The sequence below is a fragment of the Macrobrachium rosenbergii genome, chromosome 22 (assembly GCF_040412425.1).
Source record: "Macrobrachium rosenbergii isolate ZJJX-2024 chromosome 22, ASM4041242v1, whole genome shotgun sequence".
NCBI classification, from domain to species: domain Eukaryota; kingdom Metazoa; phylum Arthropoda; class Malacostraca; order Decapoda; family Palaemonidae; genus Macrobrachium; species Macrobrachium rosenbergii.
Window position 1 is genome coordinate 7,489,323 of NC_089762.1, and position 26,906 is coordinate 7,516,228.

The 26,906-nt window shown below is 42.5% G+C and overlaps 1 protein-coding gene across 2 annotated transcripts in view; it reads right to left on the bottom strand.

Annotated features, from left to right (window-relative positions):
- Positions 1-12,708, bottom strand: part of Pc (Polycomb) — a 222,881-nt gene extending 210,173 nt beyond the window's left edge. For both annotated transcript variants that reach the window (XM_067124195.1, XM_067124194.1), the window contains exons 1-2: positions 12,550-12,708; positions 12,376-12,419 (exon numbers count right to left, since the gene is read on the bottom strand). In XM_067124195.1, the coding sequence (XP_066980296.1) occupies positions 12,376-12,419; positions 12,550-12,618 (113 nt within the window). In that variant the 5' untranslated portion in view covers positions 12,619-12,708. The remainder of the gene's footprint in view (positions 1-12,375; positions 12,420-12,549) is intronic.
- Between the last annotated feature and the right edge of the window lie 14,198 nt (positions 12,709-26,906).

Genomic DNA, 26,906 nt, shown 5'->3' on the forward strand with positions numbered 1-26,906 from the left:
AAGGGAGGTAAGGCGTAAAGTTCGAGATGCAACCAGTCCTGCAGCATGGCATCCATCGCCCATGCCTGCAGATCCGGAGCCAAGGAACAATACAGAGGAAGATGATGGTTCCCCGACGTCGTAAACAGGTCTATCGATGGCTTTCCCCACAGCTTCCACAGGGCGGTGCGCACCTGTGGATTGAGTGTCCACTCCATCAGTAGATCCTATTTGCCACAACTCAATTCACCTGCCAGGACGTTCATTCTCCCCTGAATGATGCAGGTCACTAATTGGGTCTTGTTGCTTCATGCCCGCAGAAGAAATTCCTTGGTCGCTTCGTAGAGTGAAAAAGAATGAGTGTTCCTCCTTGGTTCTTGATATAAGCCCGGGTGGCCATGCTGTCTGAATGGACTGCCACTGTCTTGCTGAAGGTATGCATTGCAAAATGTTGAAGTGCAAGATGTATCAACTTTAATTCTTTTACAATGATGTGGAGGTTTCTTTTGGTTGGAGACCACGTTCCTGAAACCATACCATTGAGATGGGCTCCCCAACCCAGATCCGAAGTGTCCGAGTATAACATTAGATCAGGGTTCATTGGAGCCAGAGACTTTCCTGTTGCAAATCTGTCATTCACTAGCCACCAACAAAGGTCCTCTTAGATCTGGGGAGTGATGTTGAAGACGAACGAGTCTGGGAACGACTTCCTTTGCCAGTTGGCCTTGAGGTAAAATTGCAGTACAGGCGGTCCCCGGTTTACGACGGGGGTTCCGTTCTTGCGCCGCGTCGTAACCCGAAAATCGTCGTAAGCCGGAACATCGTCGAAAATCGTCAAAAATCATAAGAAAATCTTACTTTTAATGCTCTGGGTGCATTGAAAACGATGTAAACTGCATTATTATTGAGTTTTACATCAAAAAAACCTTCAAATTATGATTATTCTGCCATTTTGGGGCCATATTTCTTCCGTCGGATCGGCGTTTGACGCGTCGTAACCCCGAACATGCGTCGTAAGCCAGGAAATAATTTCTGATGAATATATTTGAAAAGCGTCGTAACCTCGGAACGTCGTAAGCCGGAACCATCGTAAACCGGGGACTGCCTGTATTCTTGTGTATAGCCTGCCCATGGAACAAACTTCTCTATGGAAGAGAGGGTTCCCAGGAGACTCATCCATGCATTGGCTGAGCTGGAGGGGCAAGTTATGAAGTCTTGGACTTTTCTGAGACAATTTAGGATCCTTTGTTGGGATGGAAAAGCTAAAAAACTCAGAGAATTTATCACTATCCCCAAATATAGACTAGACTGAGTCGGGACTAGCTGAGACTTCTTGAAGTTTATTAAAAGACCCAGATCTTGAGCGAGACGAAGTGTTTTCTGCAGGTCCTCTGTGCACTGAGATCTCGAGGGGGAGGGTAGGAACCAGTCGTCCAGGTAGAGAGAGATGTTTATCCCCATGAGATGTAGCCATTTTGCTAGGGGAGCGAGTACCGGGTAAAAACTTGAGAGGCCATGGAGAGCCTGAAGCACAGTGCCCGAAACTGGAAGACTGTCCTGGAACACGAATCTCAGATACTTCCTGGAATCCGGGTGAACTGGAATGTGGAAGTGCACATCTTGCATGTCAATCGTGACCATCCAGTCTCCCTGGTGGATGGCTGACAATACCGACTGACTCGTCTCCATTTTGAACTTAATTGTTTGAACGAAGAGGTTCAGGCACTGACGTCCAGGACAGATCTTCATCCTCCCAATAACTTGGGAACCACTATGAGGCAGTTGTAAAACCCCTCTGTGTTCACATCCTCAACTGCTTCCATGGCTTTCTTCTCTAGTAGGGCTGACACTTCCTGAGATAGGGCCGAAAACCTCTCCGAGCCTACCGAGTAGGCCATGAAGCTGATGAGAGAGGTTAGTAAGGGAGGTTTCTCCCGAAAGGGATTGCATAGCCCTCTTTCAAGACCTTCAGCACCCATGGCTCCACATTCCTGCTCTTCCACTGGGTCCAGAAATGAAAAAGTCTTGCTCCCACTGGAACACGGACAGACGACTCACTTTCGAGGTGCTGGCTTGTTAACAGGTTGGCTCTAGGTTGGGACTGGAAACAACCTCTAGAACTTCGAAAGGGCTGTTGTTGCAAAGGAGACGACGTCCTAGCAGATGTGGCAGTTGCAATGGCTCGTGCAGGGAACCTAGTCCTTTTGGTGGAATGAGCAAGAAGGTCCTGCGTCGATTTCTTCTGGAGCGCTACTGAAACACGTTCCAGGGTGTCCAGTGGGAATAAACTGTTGTTGTCCAGGGAGGCAAAAAGAAGAGAAGAATGCCGAGATGGGGTGACTCCCTTTGCCACAAATGAGCACCACAAATCTTGTTTCTTAAGGGCTCCTGTTGTGAAGATGGCTGCCAGTTCTTGTGCTCCATCTCTTACAGCTCTATCAATGCAAGCCAAAACTCCCAGCCAGTCCAATGTGAAGTTTTCTTGAAGGGTCGTACAGTCTTCTATTTTCTTAGCTAGAGCCCCAATCCAGAAAACTGGAGGCCTCGAAGACTTTAAAGATGTCTTTAATTAGATGGTCCAACTCTGAATGGTGAAGAGAATTCTGGCTGAAGAGAAAGTGGATTGATGCGAAGCATCTACGATACTGGAAAAGTCCCCTTTAGAGGAGGCAGAGACTCCCAAGGACGGAGCTTCTCCAGTTGCATATGACGGATACTTCTGTCTTATCAAGCGAGAGGGTGGTGTACAGAAAACCGCTTTCCCAACATCTCTCTTTTCTGCCAACCAGGCATCCATACGGGCGAATGCTTTCTTCGAAGAACAAGATGAAACCATACATGGAAGTCTGGCAGTACCTGGAGGCTGTTTCATCAAGAAAGCCAACCCCGGCAACGAAGGGACAGCCGGAGAGAAGAACGAAGAGTAGCAGATCAGGAAATATCTGAGCAGCTCCGAGTAGTTCAATGTAGGTTGTTCCTCTTCTACTGGTTCCTTGACGGAGGAAGCGGGTGATCCTGGAGGGTTCTTGCACTACCTGAGCTGGCTTCTGAAGAAGGCTCAGAACTTTGTCAGGTCGGAGTTGAAGTGGCGCCAATGAAGGATCTTGGGCAACTGAGGGAAATTCACCTCAAGAATCAGGTATTGGAAGCTCTCCTTGCGGGGCTGCGTATATTTTTGAAGTTGGGTGAACTTTGAGGAAAGCACCCACACACACTGGACGCCCACTCACTGTCGGAGCAGACACTGAATCTTTCGAGGCCACTGCACTCTTAGCGGACACTTGGCGCCCAAATGATGGGCGCTCGGCAATTTGACGTTCAAACACACAGGATCTTCCAAGTCGGAACAATCGGATACTGCGCACCCACGAACTGGAAAAGCCGACACTGAACGCTCAAGAGATGAGAGCTCGGACACCAAATGATCTTCTAGCTGGCACTTACGCACAACACTATCGGACTCCGGGCGCTCGGACACTTTGCGCCGATTAACTGGACTGGCAAACACTCTTTTGGGGTCGGAACGCACTTTTGCAACTGAGTGGGCATGAGAATCTTTCACTGGCATCTCCCAAAAACTACACGAAGGGAGAGGGCTACGTTCCCTCTCTACAGCTCACTTACGAGACGGGGTGAATCTGTTTCCAAGGAAGGGCCTGGCCTTTTCAATGGCCTAGAAACTTTCGTAAAACAACCACTGTGCTTCTTGGTTGTGGGAGAGTGAATCACTAGATGATAGGGCATGTACATCCATCCGGACGTCTTTCCAATGGTGTTCTTCTGCAGCCTGGGATTGGCGGACAACACGCTCGGATGAGGTGATGACTGCTCATGGGCAAACCCCACCGACCTCCCTTGGACTGCCAGTTTGCTTCCTCCCAGGTGAGCAAAAGGAGTTTAGCAGGGACCTTGGTCTAGGAACATCGGTGGGACGAAAAGCCACCCCCTCCATTGACACTTCACATGACACTACACTATTAAATTTTTCCATCTGGACCTTCACAGAATTCCCAATCTGGGAAACAGTATTCACAAGCAAATTAAATTTCAGATCTACCCATGCTTCTAAGCGGGCAATGGCATTTGGTTCAGCAGAATGAGAGCTAGGTAACAGAGTTACAGGAAAAACTGGAGGACTGGAAATGGGAGAAAAGACCATCACAGGTGTTGAAGGGATTGGCAGAACAGCAATATCAACTCCTGGAGAATGAACTGAAATAGCAGCAGCCTTAGCTTCAGCCCTAGCTGTAGCTTTCCTCAGTCGGTCACGCTGTAAATTATCTAAGTGTGTCTGTAAGGTCTTATACTTCCCCTTATTCCAGTCCTTACATTTCTCACAATTAAGCTCATGAGAGCAAATTTGCTCTGTGCAAAAACTATATACACTATGAGAGTCAAATTTTGCAGAAGTGAGTCTAGTTTTGCAGTCTTTGCTGCAATACCTAATGCTAGACAAACTAGAGTCAGACATAATAAGTCTAAAGTCCAATCAAGGAAGTCACAATAAAAAAAATATACCAGAATTCTAGCTAAGCTAAATAGCTGCACTACCAAAAGTAATGAGTACTTCACCAAAGGACAACCTCCAACCATCCAGTGAAAACAAATCAAGAGCTGCTAATAACCAGTGTTAAGTCATTAGCCGGCAGAAACAAATTGAGCTCTTTAGCTACGATGTACCTATTCTTCCCCGACAGTGGGCAGGGTAGTATACCTACACCCAAAACAAAAGTGAGCTACCGCAAATTTTGAGCTACTGTGTAAAGTAGAAACTATAGCTATGTAATTACTTGATAAGTTTTACTTAAATAAAAGCACTCTTTCGTTGGACAAAACGGAGCTACTAGGATCATTTCTACATTCTGGTGCATCTGAAATTTGTTTAGAACTTGCTTCACCATACTGAGAGGCAAAAAGGCACAGAGGAACTTGCTGGACCAGTTCTGAAGCATGGCATCTGTTGCCCATGCTAAAGGATCCAGAACTGGCGAGCAAAACAGAGGAAGACAAGGGTTTCTGGAAGTCGCAAATAGGTCGAGAATTGGGGTCCCCCACAGTTTCCATAAATGTAGACGCACCTGCTGATCTAGCTTCCTCTCTGTGGGTAGCACCTGCTTCTGGCAACTCAATTCCTCTGCCAGAACATTTGACTTCCCTTGTATGAAGTTAAAGGTTCGCCTGGTTTTGATTCGCCCAAAGCAGAAGCTCCCTTGCTATCTTGCAAAGAGAGGAGTTTCCCCTTGATTCTTTATATAAGAAGGGGCAATCGTGCTGGCCGAATGTACCACTACTGTATTTTTGCATACTTCCCATATGAAGAACACAAGTCCCAGATGTACTGCTCTCAGTTCCTTGAAATTTATATGCCACCCTCTCTGTTCCGGGGACCATGTCCCTGAAACTTCCTTGCTCCCTAAAAGAGCTCCCCAACCTAGATTCGACGCGTCGGAATAAAAGTCTAGGTTGGGGGACGCATCGGAATAAAAGTCTAAGTTGGGGGACGAGTCGGAATAAAAGTCTAGGTTGGGGGACGCGTCGGAATAAAAGTCTAGGTTGGGGCGAGACTTCCCTTCCACTCACCTGCTTTCTAAATTCCACCAACGTAGGTCCTTGATCTTGATCTTGGCTGAAATGCGAAAACTGAAGATGTCTGGATAAACTTTACCTTCCTGTCCCAGCTGATCCTTGGGTAAAATTGCAGTGGTCTATTGTGAAGCCTGCCGAGGCGAACGAATTGCTCCAAAAACTTGTTTACAGTTATCAGACAAGACTCCACTCTTTTCGGGGACAGAGAAGCCTGACAAGTCCAAGAGTTGATCAACATTCCCAAATAAATAATCTATTGATCTGGAACCAGCTGGGACTTTCTGAAAATTGATGACCAACCCAAGATACTGTATTTGGCTGAGTGGAGGGTTTTTCGTAGATCCTCCAAACACTTCTCCCTTGACTGGGCACGGAGGAGCCAATCGTCAAGATATAGGCAGATTCTGATACCCATCAAATGGAGCCACTTGGCCAGGGGAGAGAGAACTCTGGTGAAAACTTACGGCGCTGTAGAGAGCCTGAAACATGGGGCATGGAACCGACAGACTTTGTTCCCGTAGACAAACCTCAGAAACTTCCTCAACTCCTGGTGAATTGGAATATGAAAAATATGCGTCCTGCAGATCTATTGACGTCATCCATTCTCCCTGGCGAATGGACAACAGGACGATATATATGGTTTGTCTACACCAAGAATTTTGTCTTCTGTACAAAGACGTTCAAGGCGCTGACATCTAAGACGGGTCTCCATCCCCGACGCTTTGGGTACCACAAAAAGACGACTGCAGAACCCCAGAGAATTCATGTTGTCTTCTAACTCTATCGTCCCCTTCTTGAGGAGGGACAAAAATTCCTCCAATAGGGCCAAAAGCCTCGCAGAGCCTTCGAAGTACACCATCAATGTTACTGGCGATCTGACTAAGGGAGGGTCTTCTCAGAAGGGAACTGAGTACCCTTCCTAGAGAACATTTACTATCCAGGGTTTGGCCCCTTTCTCTCCATCTCTCCCAGAAGAGAAGGAGTCTGGCTCCAGCTGGTGTTCGGAGGGGAACATTCTCACTTGCGAGAGGACGTACGGGAAGATGACTTCTTGATGAGTTTTGATGTGAATCTGGTTCCAGATCTAGACCTGGAATACATTCTCTGCCTGTTATCCCGAAAAGGATGAAACTACAAAGGGGGAAACAGTCCTGGAGGGAAGAGAGGACAACTCCTTAGGGCGTCATGAAGACTGCGTCAGCAGATCCTGCATACTCTTCTTCTGCAAGTCAGATGATATCTACAGAACATTTGACTGCGGGAACAAATGGAGATGATCTAGGGGGGAAAATAGAAGAGCAGACTTCTGAGATGGCGTAACCCCCTTAGAGGTGTATGAACACCACAACTCCCTCTTTTTCAGAACTCTCATAGTATAAAGGGAAGCCAACTCCTGGGGACCATCCCTGATCCCTTTAACTATACAGGAAAGTACCCCTAACCAGTTAGAGGCATGACCTTCAGGAACAGTCGTACACTCCTTAATCTTACGGGCTAGAGAGCCCACAGCTCAGTCCATAAAGCTAAATACTTCAAACACCTTAAAAAGATTCTTAAGAAGGTGTGAAAGTTCCATCGAGGAAAACATAATCTTTGCCGAAGCAAAGGGCGATCTTTGGGAAGAATCAATTAAGCCAGAGAAGTCCCCTTGGGAGGAGGCAGACACTCCCATGGAAAGAGCTTCCCCTCTAGAATAAGAAAGGTGTCTCCTCTTAGTTAACCTTGAAGGAGGAAAGCTAAAGATGGCATGACCTTGCTCCCCCTTCTCCAATAGCCAACTATCAATATCGCTCAAGGCTTTCTTTGCTGAGGAAGAAAGCACTAACCTCAGCAACTTAGAAGAGTCTGATGACTGAGCCTCCACCAAAAAAAAGCAGAGGCAGGCGAGGAAGGAGCAGCAGGCGAGAAGAAATTTGGGAAAGTGGCTAACAGGTACTTCAGTAGAGCCACATAAACTGAGGGGCGAGCGTCCTGAACGAGCAGCTCCTCTTTGTCTTCAGAGGAAACAGGTGACAAGACTGGATCTGTGGATGGGGAGTCAAAGGAGCCTTGGTAAACAGGCTCAAAATATTGTCCAGATTGCTCTGGATAGGGTCCACTGTAGAAGCCGACTGCACACTAGTCGAAGGCTGAAGCAAACTAGACTGAGGAGCGGATGAAGCACGAACAACTGCAGAAGCTGCAACAGGAGCAGGAGCAAGAGAAGCATCAACTGTGGAAAGAGGGCGCCCAGCCATCCTTGGGTGCTTCGAAATGACAGGGCCCTCAGGAGACACAAAGCGGTTGGACAAACATGGGCGTTCTATGGTGCTTACGAAAAGAAAGGTGCTCGGAAACTGGCGAGAGCTTGGGAGCCAATGGGCGCTCAGGATAAGTCTGGTGCCGAGAGATGATCAGAAGATACTCTATGAGAATCTGATCGTTTATGAGACAAGGAGCGCTTAGAAGACACTTCCTGACTCTACAACATGAAGAAAACCACTCCGGGCTGTCCCAACCACTGCACGAAGGCTGAGGACTATCCAAGGGATCTTAAACTTCTTGCAAGGCACTGGAGGGGAACACAAAATACCACTAGCATGTCTTTTCAGTGGACGTGACTCATCTATAATGCGGCCACTGCCGCTTCGGAGAGGAATCCTCCGAACTCGAGGAAAGACGATGAGCGTCTAATGAAATACCTTTCTGATGGTGTTTGGCTGCAACTTGGGATTTGGCAACAAGTTCAACCAAGAGGGCAACTGCCCAAGGGCAGACCCCACTGACCTCCCTTAGGCTGCCAGTTTGACTCTTCCCAGGTTTTGGGGAATGTGTCACCGACCTTTGCCTAGGAGAATCAATGGGTGGGGCAGCCACCTCCTCCACTAACACTTCACTTGCACTGGGCGCTACTGTGCGCTCTGCTGACGCAACACTAGTACTGGGCGCTACCGGGTGCTCCGAAACACTCTTGTCATCCATAAGAACTTTGATGGAAGAAGCTAACTTTGCATTGGATTTGGCGATCAATTTGAGGCTGCTCATGGGGTTGGGTTTGGAAGCATGAGAGCCAGGTGAAGGAGAGGGATCATTAATGGGATTAGCAAACATCGCAGGAACGTTAATATCAATGTTAGCATTATCAATAGTAGAACCATAGTATGAGATTCCTGGTTAGCTAAAGATTTACTAGTCTGTCTAGCAGTAGCTTTTCTTTCCTTGTCCCTAGCCAGCTTAATCAAATGTGATTTCAAAGTTTTCCACCTCTTTAAATCCCAATCAACTCTTCTGAACATACTTGTTACCTACAGCCTGTGCAGATCATATGACAGCCATAGGTTTCCTTGGTTAAATGAGTATTGCAGCCTCTGCTACAATACCAAAAACTAAATGAGCTACTGTAGAGTCAGACTTAAGGAAAAAACCAAAGGAAGTTAAGTCAAAATCAGGAATACACTAAATGTGCCGAAAAGGCTACCAATACTGAACAGAATATTCACCCAACGAAGAAATAACAACAGGAAAGACGAATTCCAAAATAGAATCAGATGCTGCTATACTCCATCGGCTCCTTCATGGCGAAAAGGGCAGGGCATGGGAGGTGACCTGCACTGCCACATCAAATATTCCCACTCACATTGTATGGTATATGAAGGCAGCATAAGTCATACAACACAAATATAATTGGTTGCTAATCAATTTTTGCCCAATATTAAAGGCCCTCGTAATTTTCTAGCATTTAACAACAATAAAACAACACGTTTATTCTTAAATGTGTGAAAAATTTCCACCGCTGCCAGTTCCTCTCTCACCTGTTAAGCTGACCTTAGGGCATAAAGATGTCAAACAGCCCTTGCCTCCACAAGGGAAGCTCAGTCAAAACACTCACTGACTCATTAAGGAGTCTGTCGCCTTACAAACAACATGGAAGGAAGTCCTCGTTCCCGCATTAATCTTCATCCACAGGCTCGAGAAATCGTTCATAGGGTCGTTAAGTACTTTTCTAAAGAAAAGGCAAACCGTGGACCCATTGTGGATATCAGAAAAACACTACAACGCGTCTTAGAAGCAACAATGATACCGGAGAGAACAGTCAGCAGGATTTGCAAAGAAGGCAAAGATACGGAAGAGAGATGCGGCACAGCAATTTTCCTGGAACGGGAGAAGCATCAACCGAGAACTGTGACAGATTTCGACAATTTTGACGAGAGCGTTTTACGTAGAACTGTTTTAGACTTTTATGTAAGGAAGGAAGTACCAACACTTGACTTAATCAAAGAAAAGAAGATATATGAATAGAAAAATGTTATGAAACTCTTACTGGAAAGAAACGAAGGACCATATTATGAATAGATAATAAATTAAATAGCTGCCGATAATCTTATTTGTGTAACCTATGTATATTTATGCCGCGCTCTCTTATCTGTCTACACACACAATCCTTTTCAAATGTCAATAGCTCTCTCTCTCTCTCTCTCTATATATATATATGAAAAACAGAGACCTGGAAGAATGAAAATATTTTTGAAGGAGTGTCGAGGCAATAGGGAACACCCAGAAGTATACTGCTCCCAGGAGACATTAACAAACGCCAAGGAGGTTAAACCTCCTTGACAGAAGCACGGATTAAAAGGGGTAAATGGGAAGGGTAGGCCTTTAAAAACTTGAGAGAAGTACATTTGGCAACGTAGGGGACAACGCCTAAATTGCCATGAAGGCGCCGATAGAGTATAACAACTGGTGTACATCCTTCAGCCGGCAGAAACAAATTGTAGCTCTTCTGCTGTTGTTCCTTTCTTTCCCTGAAAGTGGGCGGGGCTGGTCACCTAACCAAAACAAAATAGCGTGACCGGCAAATTTCAAAATTTTAGCTGACAAGCAATGAAACTAATAGCAAAGTAATTACTTGGTAAGTTACTTACGTAAAAACTTATTTTTAAGCCACTATGTATATAGGCTAAGTACTACGTGAATCTAAAGGACTGTTAGTTGATAGTCAGTATGCATACAGGAAACAGTTAGATACCTGCGATGCTCTTTTAGACCTGACATGCCATTTGCAAGGGAACCTTGGTAAGGGTTTTGTGTGCAGAGCAATTCAAATAGATTTTAGTGCTACTTTCGACTTAGTAAATCACAAGGCTCTTATTTATAAACTTCAGAATCTTGGAGTGGGTGGAGATGCTCTAGAATTATATACTTCAAGATTTCCTTAGAGGTCAGCAGAGAGTTGCTGTGGATGGGATCTTTAGTGAACCAAGGCCTATTGCGTCTGGAGTTCCACAGGGCAGTGTTCTTGGCCCACTGTCAATTTACACTTTATACTGTGTATATATATATATATATATATATATATATATATATATATATATATATATATATATATATATATATATATACACACAGTACAAGTGCTATGGTTGTTGGACTGGAAAACAAGACTGTTCAGTATGCCGATGATGCAACACTTGTGGGCGTAGTAGTCTCTACTTTGGAGATATGATGCTGCCCTCAGCCTCAAATGGGACATGGACCAGTCAGGGAATGTTGTATAGTACACTTCATTTTCCATCATCCATGTATTTGGTATATATAACAATGGCTCCTTTTGTTCAAGATTCCCAATTGGTCTGTGCACAAATTCATGCTTCCAAGTACTGTATAAGACACCGCCCTCAAACCAACAATACTAAATCCCTACCACTTCTAAATGTCCTAAATGTCTCTCCTCAACGAAAACTTATGGTTTGCATGACCGAGACTAATTAACAGGATGGGGAATACTGGAGCATAATAATTACAAAGCTAACTAAAGGGAAGACAAAGGGTGTTCCCTTGCAAGTTATGACCTGCTGTGGGAGGCTGCCTTGAAATGAACTTCTATTTTACTTTCATGATTTCGTGACAAACAGAGCAGATGCAGAGCAGGGGGACAGAGCTGGGCAAGAGAAGTCCTAGCCTTTCCCGGAATGCTGTGTCCTGACCTCAACAGACCTTACCTAACTTGGCACCCATCCCCTGAAACCCCCCAAATTAACACTGGCTATCCCTCCTGTCTCCCTGCTCTGCATAGGCTGCTACCATTTCATGTGAGAAAAACCTAGCCAGGATGGGGGGGTGGGAAGGCACCACCAGGTTAGTATGAACTTGTATCCTAAGTTAGGCTAGGTCAAGTTGCAAAGCACAGGCTGCCTTGTGGGAAAAAAGCAAGTCTTTTTCCAGTTGTTTTGCACTTAGGGCCATTCCTATTCCTGTTGGCAGTTCACTGATTTCTGGTTTGCGTGTGCATCCCTTCAGGGCCGCTCCCCACCAACAACTGGTTCACAGCCTAGGCTAACTGGGCACAGGCTACTGCAGACGGGAGGATCTGGAGCCACAAGAAAAACGTGGTGTGAAATGACAATAATAGGCATAGGCTACGTGCACAAACTTGTCATTCTTAAGCCTATCACGTTGGATAACAAATCTTGCCTCGTGTGGCTTGTAGCCTCGTGCGTCTTGGCTTTTGCCTACAAGTCTCCGTGGGTAGCCTGGGGAGGCTACAGTCGGGCACTTTTCCCCCATCAAATCCGTCTCGTAACATTGTGTCACTTCAGCCTTTCTTCCCCTCCTCACCAATTGCCTTTGGTACTCAAGTTAGCTAACCTCTAGCCCTGGAGGCTAGCCTACTATTCATCTTCGACACTAGCCTAGCCTAGCCTAGCCTAGCGTACTGCGCTTCAGCCTAGAGAAGCGTCGAATGACCCAGATCTAGAGGGAGGGACGCCGCCTGAAACGTGAGGGGCAAGCAAGCCAGAGGGCAGGCGAAGGGGCGGGAAGTCATGTACTCACTTGTTGGACCATCCTTTCCACTTGACTAGGTACTCCACTCGACCCTGCAACGGAAAAATCAAAATAAATGAGACGACGGACGTTGTCAACACCTCCTCCTCAGCTCTTCACTGCATATCAACATCTCTCATCACTTTTTTTCTCTCACTCATCAGACACTTTCAAATTACACACCCTTCTCACTCTCTTCTTTTGAATGCACTCTGCGGCGTAAACCCTGTCACCAACTAAAGAGAGTTCCATGGCTATCTAGCGACAGAGTAGCACTTGGGACGAACAGACACACTGACACGGACCGCACACCGTTTTGACTTGAACTGAGGCGTCTTCTGGCGCCTTCTTCCGTGAGTACTACGTCACACCAGGCCTGCCAACTTGCACACCTTATTGTCAATAATAAAGACTTTCTTTGGCGTTTTCGCGGACTCGTGTCCTTTTTGTTGAGTCTTTCGGTCGATACCCACACCCAACTAAAATGCACATAATGCATAGACTTTTTTTACTGATGGAAAGTCATAAAATCATTTAAAGTCCTTCAGTCGTACGATACTTTTTCCGCCATAAGGTTTGCCGTACTATCCATTCCATGTGGGAGCCCCTAACCTCGGAAGTAAACCCTATATTATTGTACCGTTTGTTTATGGTACAGCTCTGGGACCTTGGTGCTCCCGTCAGTCGGGGTTATTAATTGATTTGAAGTTTTGTTTTACGTAATCAAATAATCATTTGTGTGAAAAGAACTTAAATATTACAATACCACGGCGGATTTACTAAAAAAGACAGGTTCCACAAAGTTGTTTTTTCTAGAGTAAAATAGGAAGTGCTGGGTGGTAATGGTAACTGCATGCCCAAATGTACTAAATTATACGGTAGTGGGCGTCAGAGGCCTCTTGCCAGGGACTGAGGGAGGACTTGTTAAAGAGGAAAGACTTATAGGTGAGAGGTCACGGTGTCCGGAGGATGATGTAGTTTGGGGACTATGGCAATTCATATAAGCTCGCTCTCTCTCTTTCTTTCTCTCTCTCTCTCTCTTTCTATATATGTATATATATAATGTATATATATATATATATATATGTGTGTGTGTGTGTGTGTGTGTGTGTGTGTGTATATATATATATATATATATATATATATATATATATATATATATATATATATATATAATACTGCATATATAGACGCTGATATTTCTCGCAGTCATCTGTTTGAAATGAGCAATAACTTATGGATTGCAATATTCGCCGAACACCATCATCCTCCGGATATCGTGACCTCTCATCTATAAGTCTTTCCTCTTTAACAAGTCCACTCTCACTCCCTGGCAAGAGGCCTCAGACGCCCACTACCGTATAATTTAATACATTTGGTCATGCAGTTACCATCACCTCCCAGCACTTCCTATTTTACTCTAGAAAAAACAACTTTGTGGAACCTGCCTTTATTGGTAAATCCGTCTTGGTATTGTAATATTTAAATTCTTTTCACACAAATGATTATTCGATTACATAAAACAAAACTTCAAATCAATTAATAACCGCGACTGAATGGAACACTAAGGGCCCACTCCCAGAGACTGTATCATAAACAAACGGTTCAATAATAAAGGGTTTGCTTCCGTGGTTAGGGGCTCCCACGGGATAGTACGGCAAAACTTGTGGCGGAAAAAGTATCGTACGATTGAGGGACTTTAAATGATTTTATGGCTTTCCATAGGTAAAAAAAAAAAAAAGGGGCTATGCATTATGTGCACTTTCGCTGGATTTGGATATCGACTGAAAGACCAAAACCAAAAGGGCCAGGGGCGTCATGCTATGGCAAAATTGGGGGGCCGCCGTGCCTGTTGACAGCTAGGGAAGATAGTTGTGGAGTAATTACATGCATTTTCTTACCATAAAGAGAAATGACATACAAAGTATAATTACAGAATAGTTCTAGTTTCCTTGTTATGACATGAACATAATTACAATGTTGTTGAAGTTTTCTGTGCACATCCACAAATTACAATTGCACACCGAACCTGCCGCTGGTACACATAATAAATTGCAAATATTACTGCTGAATTTCAGAGGAAAAATCATAACTCAATAGTTCATAAGTATGCAAAGAAATACCACCATCTCCTAACGTCTAGCAACATTGTTCCAGACTCTGTCCACTACCTTCTGAAGTTCTTGCGACTGTAGTTTTTCAGCTTGAACTGTCAAGATCATGAGGTCACTCAGGCGAGTCTGACTCACTGTGCTCCTCTAAGAGCTCTGAACAAACTTGAGGGAAGAGAATGCTCCCCTCACATGAGCACAATGTTAGCACCAACTGATATCCTCGTGCAACTTTTGGATCAGACTCCAATCATTTTATTTTCCACTATGCGCAGGTAGATTTCTTGTATACCTTGAGATGACCTTAATTCATCTGATGATGAGAACGCATTGCAAAATAACCTGTATTCCAAAACAATTTCTTCATCCAGATCCTTTGGGTAAAATGACCTCAGCTTCTCAATCTTATGAATTTTTGTGATGGATGGATTCTGCGGGCACTCAGCTGAGGCGAGAGGAGGCGTTAAATCTGAGTGGAACCTGCTTCTCAGGGCAGATAAAAATAGATCTACCGCTTCAAAAAAGAAATTAATTTTGATTTTTTATTTGCTATCCAGTATTGTTTCATTCTGTGCATTCTCATCCAAAATCCTTTATGTTTTCCTGGAATGTTTTTCAATTAATTCAACGTCAATTGAATTGGCTATTGTGGTAGCCAGATTCCAGTACTCTTCTAACTGTTCATCAGATCTCTTCTTGCTGATCTCCGAAACCAGTGCTTGTACTTGAACAGATGCTAAAGCAATGTTAAGAGTTTTACTTTGCAAATTCTTTGATACAATGTGAGATCGGTCCATAATATCAAAGTCAAGCGAAATGCAAAATCAATTGCTCTTAGGAGAGATACTGCATCACATCCTGTCTGACGGTCATAACTTGAAACCTGCGTGATTGTATTCAAGGTTTCCACAACTCCAATAATATTATCTGCTAGAGCTCTACAACTGTCAAACCGAGTTGACCACCGTGTCGTGGACAGTGAATGCAAAGTTTTGCTACCCGTTCCAAATAGCTGATTCTTCCTCCCTCTCAGTGTCTGAAATGATCTGGTCACATATTACTTTGAAGACTGCATGTCATTTTGTAGAGCTCTCAATAAAAGCATAAAGACTTTGCACCACGGCAAAGTTTCGAATTGTTTTGTTTTTTAACACATGTCAACAATGACAAGATTCAGTCGATGTGCATAACAGTACACAAAATATGCTGAATCACAGATCTCCCCTACTCGAGCTTCTCCTGAATAGCATCCAGACATAGTGGAACACCTGTAAGGACTGGGGATTGAGTGACATACTGGCTGGGTGTTTACTGGTTTATTGGTAGTTCCTTACTGAGATTTTTGTACATGTTGTTGTTTTAGATTTAGCTGGCCTTGTGCCAGCACGAGCTCTTGCTCCTAGAGCAGCCCGTAACGGGTTTTTGTACAGTTGTTGTTGGTTTAGATTTAGCTGGCCTTGTGCCAGCACGGGCTCTTGCTCCTAGAGCAGCCCGTAACTCTATGTTGATGATGAGTCTGTGAGATGGGTAGATTAATGAAAACTTTATTATGATACATGAAAGTGATTTTGGTGGGGGTTTTTGTACAGAATCTTCGAAGATGTTATTGACGCGTGCGAGCGGTAAAGTAGCGTCTACACACAGACAGGTAAAACAGGGATAAAAGATTCAGACATCTGTGTTTGTCGGCAGACAAACAGATGGCGATATTGAGAGACATGATTAACATACAGTGACGAAACATATATCAATGGAATGGCCAGGAAATTCTACATATGGCCAATTGCATGAGATTCAAGACAGATTACTGAATACAATGCAGTAGCATAATATATATGAAATGGAGAGACGTTTGGCGTCTTCACAAACAGAAACACACATAGCCTACAGTTTGATACAGAAGATTCGGTGGAACATTATGAGTACATGATTAGAGTGCTTGCATGGCAATGCAAGTAGTGATGATTGTACATAAAACAAGACAACAATGGTTAGGAAGAAACAGACGGAAATATTGTATGGTTGAAACTGCGTTCCTGTAGAGAAAAAAAACGAGACGCTTGCTTTGTCCTGTCCACACCGATAGATGACGATTGACGAACACGTGAACACACAACTGAAACTTGTCAAATACCGACTTCAGGGATTCAAATAAGCCTGCTGCCGTCACTTCTCTGGCATGGATAAATTCCAACAAATCCTCATTGAGTTAACCATTACTATCAACGTATCATGGACAACTGATCCTCTTTACTCGAGTCAGGTGTTGTATCTAAGCATACAGAAAAATATTTTTACTTTTTCTCGTCCTTAATTATCCTCTCCTGAATATACTGGGCACTACAGAGAATCATGTCATTTTGTGGAGTTGGTGACATATAACTAGGGTAACTTTTGGCTTAGCGCTAGCTTGCATTAAATGCTTTGCAAGATCGTCATTCCACTGTGATATAAAATGCACCACTTCTAGAAATACACCCTTATTAGATGAGCTTTCATTTTCATCATGACCTCGGAATGGTAGATGTAAGCGTGTGAGTGTGTTCGTCACATCAAGTAGAACTGACAAAACTTCATACCGATTCTGGCGCTCCTTATTCCCTAGCTCCAAAAATCGCTTTCCCTCGGCATCTAATTGAGAATCAATGGGTTCAATGTGGAGGGAAGCCTGCCAAGCGATCATACTGTTTCATGCTCATGTGATTTTGAATGCTTGCAGTTGTAAACCTTAGTGCAGGATGATGTGTACAAAAATGGCGTCCCGTAGGATTTTTGTGCTGAAATTTATTTTTTTCAAGATTTGGTATCATGACGGACTACAGTAACAGGAAATCTTCGGGTCCAAATTTTTGGGGACCCATAAAACAACATTTTGGGCCCTTTTCAAATTGACCACCACCGAACCAACTCCGGGTTATATGTCAGGAACATATTAGCTGAATATGATGATCTTTGTTTGTAAACAGGGGTTTTTGAGGGTGCTGAGTCGAATTTTGAGTGTCCCAGATTGATTAGAGGTAAATGTGTCAATATAAAGTTGATAAATAGATTATTTAATTTTGAATGGTGATGCAGATGATTAAAAATTTAGTTTTATAAGTGAATAAATTGGTCTCTCTACACTCGTTACAGCTCCTTCTTCTTTCATGGGATCCTCTGCCTCTAGTGTGGATGGTAAAACTGCCATGGGTCTAATCCTGCGAGTGAGGAGCAGAACTGGTAAGAAAGAGAAGCTAATGAAAGGAGATGTGATGCCAGCGACAAAATCTCTTATGTTAACCTAGCAAGCTAATGTTAATGTCAAGAGGACAAACTCCGAGGTTATTGCTCCACTTTTCAAGACCTTTCCCACTGACTACGCCACACTATACACTGTTTTTGATCCTCAAACAAAATATATCTGCTGTCACCATCGGTCCTGAAAGATGCACACCCATAACACTTGACCTTGACTTGTATAATCGTTTAATCAAGATTCAGGAGTCTGTCTGCAACCGCAAGTGGGTCTTGAGAGGCGGTATCTAACATATTGCATTTGCTTCACTACATGCCCTGGGAAAGATAGTTGAAAGCAGCGATGTTGACACATGCCATAGAGAGTGAAATCTACTCTTCTGCAGCGCTCCGATGAATTTATGGTGGTAAGGCCTTCAAGAGGGGAGTGGAGTACCCCATCATCAATGCATTGGCCATCATGATGATGAGGTATGATGCAATCTTTGGTGAACTTCAACCTGAACCTCTGCACTTACAGTGTGTGGAGCTAAAGCATGCCCTTCATGAGCGAGATCCTAGAATGGTTGGGATTGTTTAGGACATTCATTCCTATTATGCAAACCAAATGCAAAAACAAGAGGAGCAGGAAGGAGTTGGAGAGCTGGCCCAATATCACGACCAATACTTACAGCAAACTGATAGCTTGTTGCACCTGATCAGTGCCTGCAGGCAAGCAAATTGGGAGGGGTACTGCACTGCTTGAGGGAATCAAATAAAATACTACTTTGCTCATAACCTCCTCAATTATGCAAGGTTGATGCCACTTCACATTGCCCAAATGAATGCACTGGGGAAAGACGACCCAGGAATATGGGAAACCGTCAGGTCTGGAGAATTTGTCGTGAACAAATCTGAAATTCCATTCACAAATTTGTTTACTGACCAAACACTGGAGCAAGAGAAAAAGGGTTTGAAAAACTTGGAGGCATTGTTGGGCTCACTCAAGATGAAGGTTCCCTGGATAGGCTGCTTCACACCCACCTCACCTAGCGCGAATTGTTAATCAGTTCTCGCTAAGCTTCCCTCACCACCCTCAGAGCTCAACTAAATCAGGGGAGCATTATCAGCTTCATGGAAATATCTCCCTGTGTTCCAGCCACAATGCCCTAAAACTCAGAAACTCTTTGGAACTCTACTGTGATGGGAATCCCTATGTGATCAAAACACATTGTTTCCCCTGCACCCATTCCCCCTAAAGCAAAACAGTACATCCTCAGCTATGCACACTTCAAAAGCAGTATGAGGACTTTGATGAAGATCGTCTTCTAAAAACTTCCAAAATATCCATCTGGTACAAGATGAAGAAACTGAAACTGAAGACATTCTCCAACTGGATGGACAAGACCCAAGTGTCAGTTGGTAACAAAGTAATCAAACTAAGGGAAGAGCGCCAGCTGCTAGCACAGTTTCTGGTCATTCAGCAGTCTCAACCAGAGTTGGTTCCCAAGTTAGAAGCTACAGTTGGTGAATATGAGATAGCTGTGGTGCCATGGTCAATGTTTGCTGTGGATGGCTCCCTGCCTCTCTGCACTGACAAAGCGAGCCTCATGCACATCACTGAAGGAGCAGCTAATACTCTGCCTGCAACAGGTTTGGCCTCTAAAATGCAAGTTCCAACTGATCATGTGCTGATAATTGATACAATGGCAGTGTTGCAATGCATGAAAAAGACACCCGCCTTGACAAAGCTATGTTATCTTAACGGGGCTTTTGTTGCACAAATTGGCAGAAAGTCAAATGGCTATGATGAGGCAAGAGTACTCTTTGACCGCTATATTGAATGTAGCCTAGAGGCAAAGACAAGGGCAAAAAGAGCAACTTCTGCTGCTAGTTATGAAGTACTTGATGAAATGAGCATTAGAACCATACCACTCAAGGACCGTCTATCATCATCTAAAATGAAGAAAGGGCTTCGTGAACTTCTAGTTAAAACATTGTTGGACAGGACATGCAGCAGACACCCATGGGACAAGCTTCCTGTTGACCTCCTCCGGTAGGGCGTTGATCACGGCGTCTGCCTGCAGCACCTCGTCGGTAAGTCCCACTAGCCTGAACTGCCCCTCGACCCTGTAGAGCCATGATGACTGGTTGCTGTGCGTGAAGGGGGGCAGCTTTCTGGTGAGGGTGGACTTAGTTTGTTCTGTCAGGGTGGGCAGCGTGCGGGGAGCGGGTATCAGTGTGGAGGAGCACGCGAGCCTTGGCGCGGGGGAGGGCACAGGCAGGTTGTGCACGAGGGAGATATCTGAGTCCACAAAGTTCGCGGTTAACTGTATGTGGGATGGAATGTCCGCGTCCTTACTCACTATTGCCCTCTTACTTGGAGTGGGATACTCGCGTCAATACGCACTTGTGAGCGCGCCGTGTGGGTCCACTAATGACGCTGGTGATCTGCCGACGAGAGTCAGCACGCCCAAACGTTAGGAGCGTGGGGTAGTTCATGGAGCCAAGACTAGGTCGCCGTATGAGTCCACTAATGACTCCAGGAACCACTCCGGGGTCACCACTATAAGAGGTGCTAAATAATGAGCAGGTGGACATGTACTGCTGGTTTATTAGGAAAGCAGGCCACTTATAAAGCAGCGTGCGGACGTCATACAAAGGAATACAATAGGATACAGGTGACCCGAGGTCAATTGCTGTCAATGTGAATTCGGACAGGCAAACACAAATAACATAAAAGATCAGATTACAAGAATTGACGCAACAATACTCTGACACATATAAAAGGTAAACAGGCATAAATAAATCAGTAACAGATATGTATTTACATAGATAAAAAATGTGGCTATTTGGCTTGACCTAGGCTTGTAGGAGAGTCACTGCAGAAAACGGGTAGTTCACCACAGAAAACCCGCTGAGCGGGGACTTTACAGGGTTACTGTCCTTCTTTAACCTAAAGTTGAAAGTGACAGTGGAAGGGTTTGGCATTTCACAAGTATATTGCTTTATATCAAAATTTTGGGGCGCCCGGCCACCGCCCCCCATGCACCATGGGCATGATGCCCCTGAAAAGGGCATGAGTACATGGCAAGGGTTGTAAATCCGAAGCCAGGCAGGATTATAACCTTTGTAATTTTTTTATGGACTTTAGATTATATATTATATATATATATATATATATATATATATATATATATATATATATATATATATATATATATATATATATATATATATGTGTGTACAGTATATATATATACATATATATGTATATATATAATTTTTACGTATTTCCCTGGGTTTATGGTATTTTACAGGCTGGCAACGGAAACTTTATTTAATTGGCCTTGGAGTTCTGACTTGCGTAAAGGGAAGTCATAAAAAAAAATATGAAAAGGGGGAGTATTTAGGAGCTGAAGGCTCTACCTCATAAGGAAGTGTTATGTAAACACTTGGGATAAATTAAAGAATTATATTTACAAAAGAAAGCATTTGAAGGGAAAATGGATAAGTAAATTGATAAGGAGCTTGCAACATCTGAAGATCCTTCTACTGGAGTCTTGACTAAAGGCAAGGCACAGTCCAAGATGAGTCCACTGCAAATGGGTCCCTCTGCAAAAGAGATTTACACATTACACGCCAGTAAAGGAACAATATAACACCGAATATGACTCGAGTTTGCACTGAGGGTGCCAAAGACTCAAGGAATGAATGACCACTTTACACTCGAACACAGGACATTGGAAATGGCACTGGATAAACTGGCACAAGGACAGAAGTGAAATGGTGGTACTCCAAGCTTTCTAAAGGGCAAACGATCGTGACTGAAAAGTCTCTACTCGCACTTTACCTTAGGGGAAGCGGGTCTCTGGCGAAGAAGGACGAGGGACAATCACACATATGGCGGTTGCCCTTGAGGATGACTGGAGTCTGGAGTCGGACAGGGAGAATGAATGGTCTTTCAACAAACTGTATCACCCGCCCGCGTGTATGGCTGTCCCCTACGACTCCTCACAAGACTAACTGCGTACAGCCTACTGCTGTCTCTTCTTTTAAGGCACACAGTCAGGGGTAGGAGCCGTGTGCAAACGATGTGTCACTTGCCAGGTGGTCAGCAATTCTGTTGCCTCTTCCCCAGTCCTGCAAAGGTAAGACAATTCGCAGCTTGATCTGCCTTTACAAAGGCCATTTTAAGAAGCTTAGTTGGGCTAAGCTTCTTAAGGGAGTGGCATCTAGTTTCCTCTCCTTGCCCCTTTTTATCCGTGTCATCTCAGGTAAAAAGAAGGACAGATCGAAATGTTGATAACCATGCTCTGATTTCTAGGTCAAATACGATCGGCCATGCGGTTTTCAATAAACAAAGGGTAAATTAGGTGGGGGGGGGGAGGCGCACTGTGCAGCGACTTCTTGTAAATTATAATATAATGTATAAACAGAATTAAGTTTAAAATTAAAGTAGCATGAGCTATAGAAATTCAAGCCCAATCCGGTAACAGTTCATTTTCTAAAAACAGTAGTGTCAGAAGCATCATTTTGCCGTCTAGCAAGGACATCAAGGAAGGGGAACTGATGGTTGGACTCCCTCTCGAGCATAAACCTGATGTTGGAGTGTTGGGTCTTGACGAATTCGGGGAAGGAGTCGGCGTGATGGTCCTGTCTGAAAAGCAGGAAAGTATCATCAATGAACCTGGAATAAAATAGAGGGCGTAAACCTAAGGGATAATCGCCTAACATGTGCTCCTCCAGGGAGCACAGGAAGATGTTGGCGAAGGTGAGGTCCAAGAGGTGAACCCATAGCCATGCCCTTAATTTGTTTATGTAACTTACCACTAAAAACAAAGGCCGTGTCCAGCACAGCTAGGCCTAAGAAGGTTTTAAGAGTCGAGTGGCTAAAATTTCTACAAACTGAATTAGGTTCGGGAAATAGCTTATCAAAGATTATTTCTATAGTCTCAGCAACTGGAACATTTGTAAACTGGTCATTACTAGATCGGAGTCTTGGATAAAAACTTTTTCTTTAAAATCGTAAGAGTTTTTTATGGCATAGTTGTTAGTAGTAGTAAGCAGGGATACGAGGAATTTCGCCAGTTTATAATGTGGATTTTGTTGATGATACTTTCCTGCTATTCAAACAGGACCATCATGCCGATTCCCTCCTCAAGTTCGTCAAGACCCAACACTCCAATATCAGGTTTATGCTGGAGAGGGAGTCCAACCATCACTTTCCCTTCCTTGACGTCCTTGTTACAAGGCAAAATAATGCTTCTGACACTACTGATTTTAGAAAACGAACTGTTACCGGATTGGGCTTGAATTTCTATAGTTCATGCTAGTTTGATTTTAAATTTAATTCTGTTTATACATTATTCCACAGAGCTTTCCGGCTTACTTCTAACTGGGATATGTTTCACAAGGAATATATATTCTTAGCAAACTATTTTAAAAACAACTGTTTTCGTGCTAATTTTTCAGTAAGATTTGACGAAAATTACTGAACAATTTCTTCTCCCCACTAGTAAAATATCCTACTGTATCAAAACTGGGATTTTATGCCAACTTCCCCTATGTCTTTGATAGTTATTTTAAAAGAAAATTTACTCGGGAAATACAAGAACATTTTCCTGCTATAAAAGTTAACCTGATTCCGAAAAATCCCTTAACCATCAGCTCTCTGTTTCAGTCCAAGGATCGTCTGTGCCCTTTTATGTTCTCTTGTGCAGTATATAAATATACTTGCCCCAGGTGTAACTAGGGGACTTACAGTATGTGGGATCCACATGGAGGCTCCTTAAGGTACTCATCGACTGTCATAGAGGGGTCAGTTTCCGGACAGGTAGCAGACTCACGAACCCAAGGAGCTCGTGCTAAAATCTGTAAAACATACATTGAAAATAAAGATTTTAAAATCATCTGGCAAACACCCAACACCCAGGAATTACATATTTTAGAGTCCTTATTGATCAAACAACTGGTTCCCCTATTAAACACGCAGTCGACAGCCACTCCCCTTTTCTTGTCTTGAGGTAGATTTTCTTCTTCTTTTATGTTTAAGTTTCCTTCCACTTATTTTCTTGTACTCTGGTGGAAGGTTGGTCCAATACTTTGTGAGTTTTATATATCTTAATTTTTTTTAAATGTATAATTTTAAGTGTCAGAAATTTATGTGTGAGTTTTATGCTAATTATGTGTTGTTTTTTTTTATCCATTTTAGAGCCCTTGTGGATGTAATTATATACGAAAATTACGAAACGTCGGGAAATAAATATGTACAAGAAAGGTAAAACTTAATTGTCCATCAGCATATGTGTTGTATGTAACGGCTATGCTGCCCACACGAATTATATATATATATATATATATATATATATATATATATATATATATATATATATATATATATATATATATGTATATATATATATATATATATATATATATATATATATATATATATATATATATATATATATATATATATATATATATATATATATATATATATATATATATATATATATATATATATATATATATATATATACATCAAACAGGAAGGCGGACAGGAATACTCTTGAATAATCATTTGATTACATATTTATTCCCAACGTTTCATAATCCATGATTACATCATTAGGGATTCTAGAATTAAAAAACAAAAAGCATTGACAATAAAAATGACAGAAAAAATACACAAAGGCAAAGTCGGAACATAAAAAATGACTATCAACTTAAAAGGGAAATTTTTTACACAAAGGACACTGGGGAACAGGCAAAACACTGAGAAATTAATTAAAACAAGTAGAACATATAAAAGACAAGTAAAAAAATATATAAATACTTATATATATATACATATGTATATATATATATATATATATATATATATATATATATATATATATATTTGTTTTAAAACACTAAAATTTAAAATCACATTAAGAAAATAAATAAATAAATACATAAAATTGACTAAGGGTATGGAGCCAACCTGTCAGTAGGCCTGCGCCGCAGATACAGAAAATGAGGTTTTCGAAAGAGAAACAAGGCAACAAAAACATTATTATTACGACAGGTATAAAGGAACAGCCGAAGTCTGAGTGTTCAATATCGGAACAAACTGTTTTGTCATCAGAGACTCGAGCATTAGTAGTTCCTGTTGGCTAGATGTTCGTCCAATTACGCAAAAATTTATTATCTTTCGACTCAGTTACTTCAGTGATGATTTTTGTTTATTTTGTAGTTTCTTCTTGATCATTGCGTTTTTTGTCATTTTTGATCAACAGTCATTTAATTTTTAGTTTTTAAGTTCAATTTTGTATAGGGCATTTATTTTATTTGTCATATAGCCTACGTTCATCTTGCGTCAGATGTCTTTTAAAGTGTTGTAATTATGACTGTTTTTATACCTTTAATCTTACTGTTTCATTTTATTATCGAAATCCTATAGATGAGTGACCCTGATGATTGGAAAGGTTATGAATTAACGAAAGCTTGGCTGTGCCTCTGTATGATATTGAGAAAAAATAATGTCTGCAGTGTTACCACGTCTTCTGGCTATCCTGTTCCTCCTTAACTGAAGTTTTCTAGAAACGAAAACATAACCAAACACACACACAATATATATATATATATATATATATATATATATATATATATATATATATATATATACATATAGATATAATCTAATGGTCATTTTTTACCAGATATATATATATATATATATATATATATAATGTGCATGTGTGTGCTTGCACATTTGTTACCAATTACCGATGGAATGTGTTGATGACTGGGCTTGTTAAAGTCCGACTAAGCGGTGCACATCAATAGTTGACTGTTAGTGCCCATATGCCTGACAGTCATCCTGCAGACAATGATACTCTAAAGAGACTGCTTTAAGCCCTTTTGTAAATGATCTATAAAAAATGATGGATGAAGGCAAATGTGATAATTTGGTCTTACTCGATTTGTGCTGCTTTTGTTACAGTTGCACAGGTACCTCTTAAAAAATTACATTGCAATGGAATTTATTCATTAGTGAACCGTTTGTCAGCACGCATTTGACCATGACGGCACTGTCCCTTCGGGAAAGTCTGTTAGGTCTTTCGATAATTTGACATAGGAGCCCAGTAATCCATAATAATTCATTCCTTAAAGAAGTGCAATGTCGCGGCCGTCAGCCATCTCAGTTTGAACACAATCCCCCCCTCCCCCCTAAATAAAACCATAATGCAGCCACAGGCGCGGTGACCATATACTTTACAATCACCCCTTAGAGATAAAAAATACCTAACAAAAAAAAAAAAAAAAAAAACTGGTTTCAATAATTATCTTCTGCTGGAGACACAGGGACATTACATTCTGGTTGGAGCAAGGCTTACTTCCACTGCGGGTGAACAAACAGAAGTTCAAAGTGAATCCTCAGGTGGATTCTAAAAACTGACCTGTTCGTTCGTTTTGGATGAAACCAGCCTTGTGCTGGCACGGGCTCTTGCTCCAGGGCACCCCGTAACTTACCATTAAATCGTAGCATTAACTGATCCTGGTGTCTTGTCCATAACAAGTTATCAAAATGATGTATTTAGACTAAATAATTTCTCATTCTCAGAACTTTAGAAATTTTACCTTCAGTCCAATGCTCTCCCTTCCCAAAGTTTCGAGTAGACATTTTAGTTTCTGGTATTAACAGCTTCTTGGTTAAAGATTCACGTTCTTTTTCACTTTTAGGGTGCCTTTTTACACACACAAGGGTTGTCTTAAAACTACAAAGGCCAAACAACAATTCTGCAGGAGACTTCCCTGTACTACTACTTCTGTGCACGCTTTTTCGGTAACTGCACAAAAATGGACTAACTCGGGCATCTAAAGAACAGCACTTGAACTTCTTCAGACCTTTCTTGAAAGTTTTAACTTCCCGTAACTAAACCATTAGATGATTGTTATGCGGAGTGGGTGTTATGTGATTTATTCTCTTTTTCTTATAAAAGATTCTAACCAAATCGTAAACAAAATATGGTGCATAATCAGAAGTTACATCATCAGAAATGCCAAAATTAGACAATGTTTTCCTAAGGAGTTCAATAGCAAGAGTTGAACTCAGTTGAATAAGCATCTACAATCAAAATAAATATTTATTATCAATGAGGCCAGCATATGAAGTCTAGGAAGTGCCTTATAGGCGAGGGACAGGAAATGGAGCTTGGTTTGGTT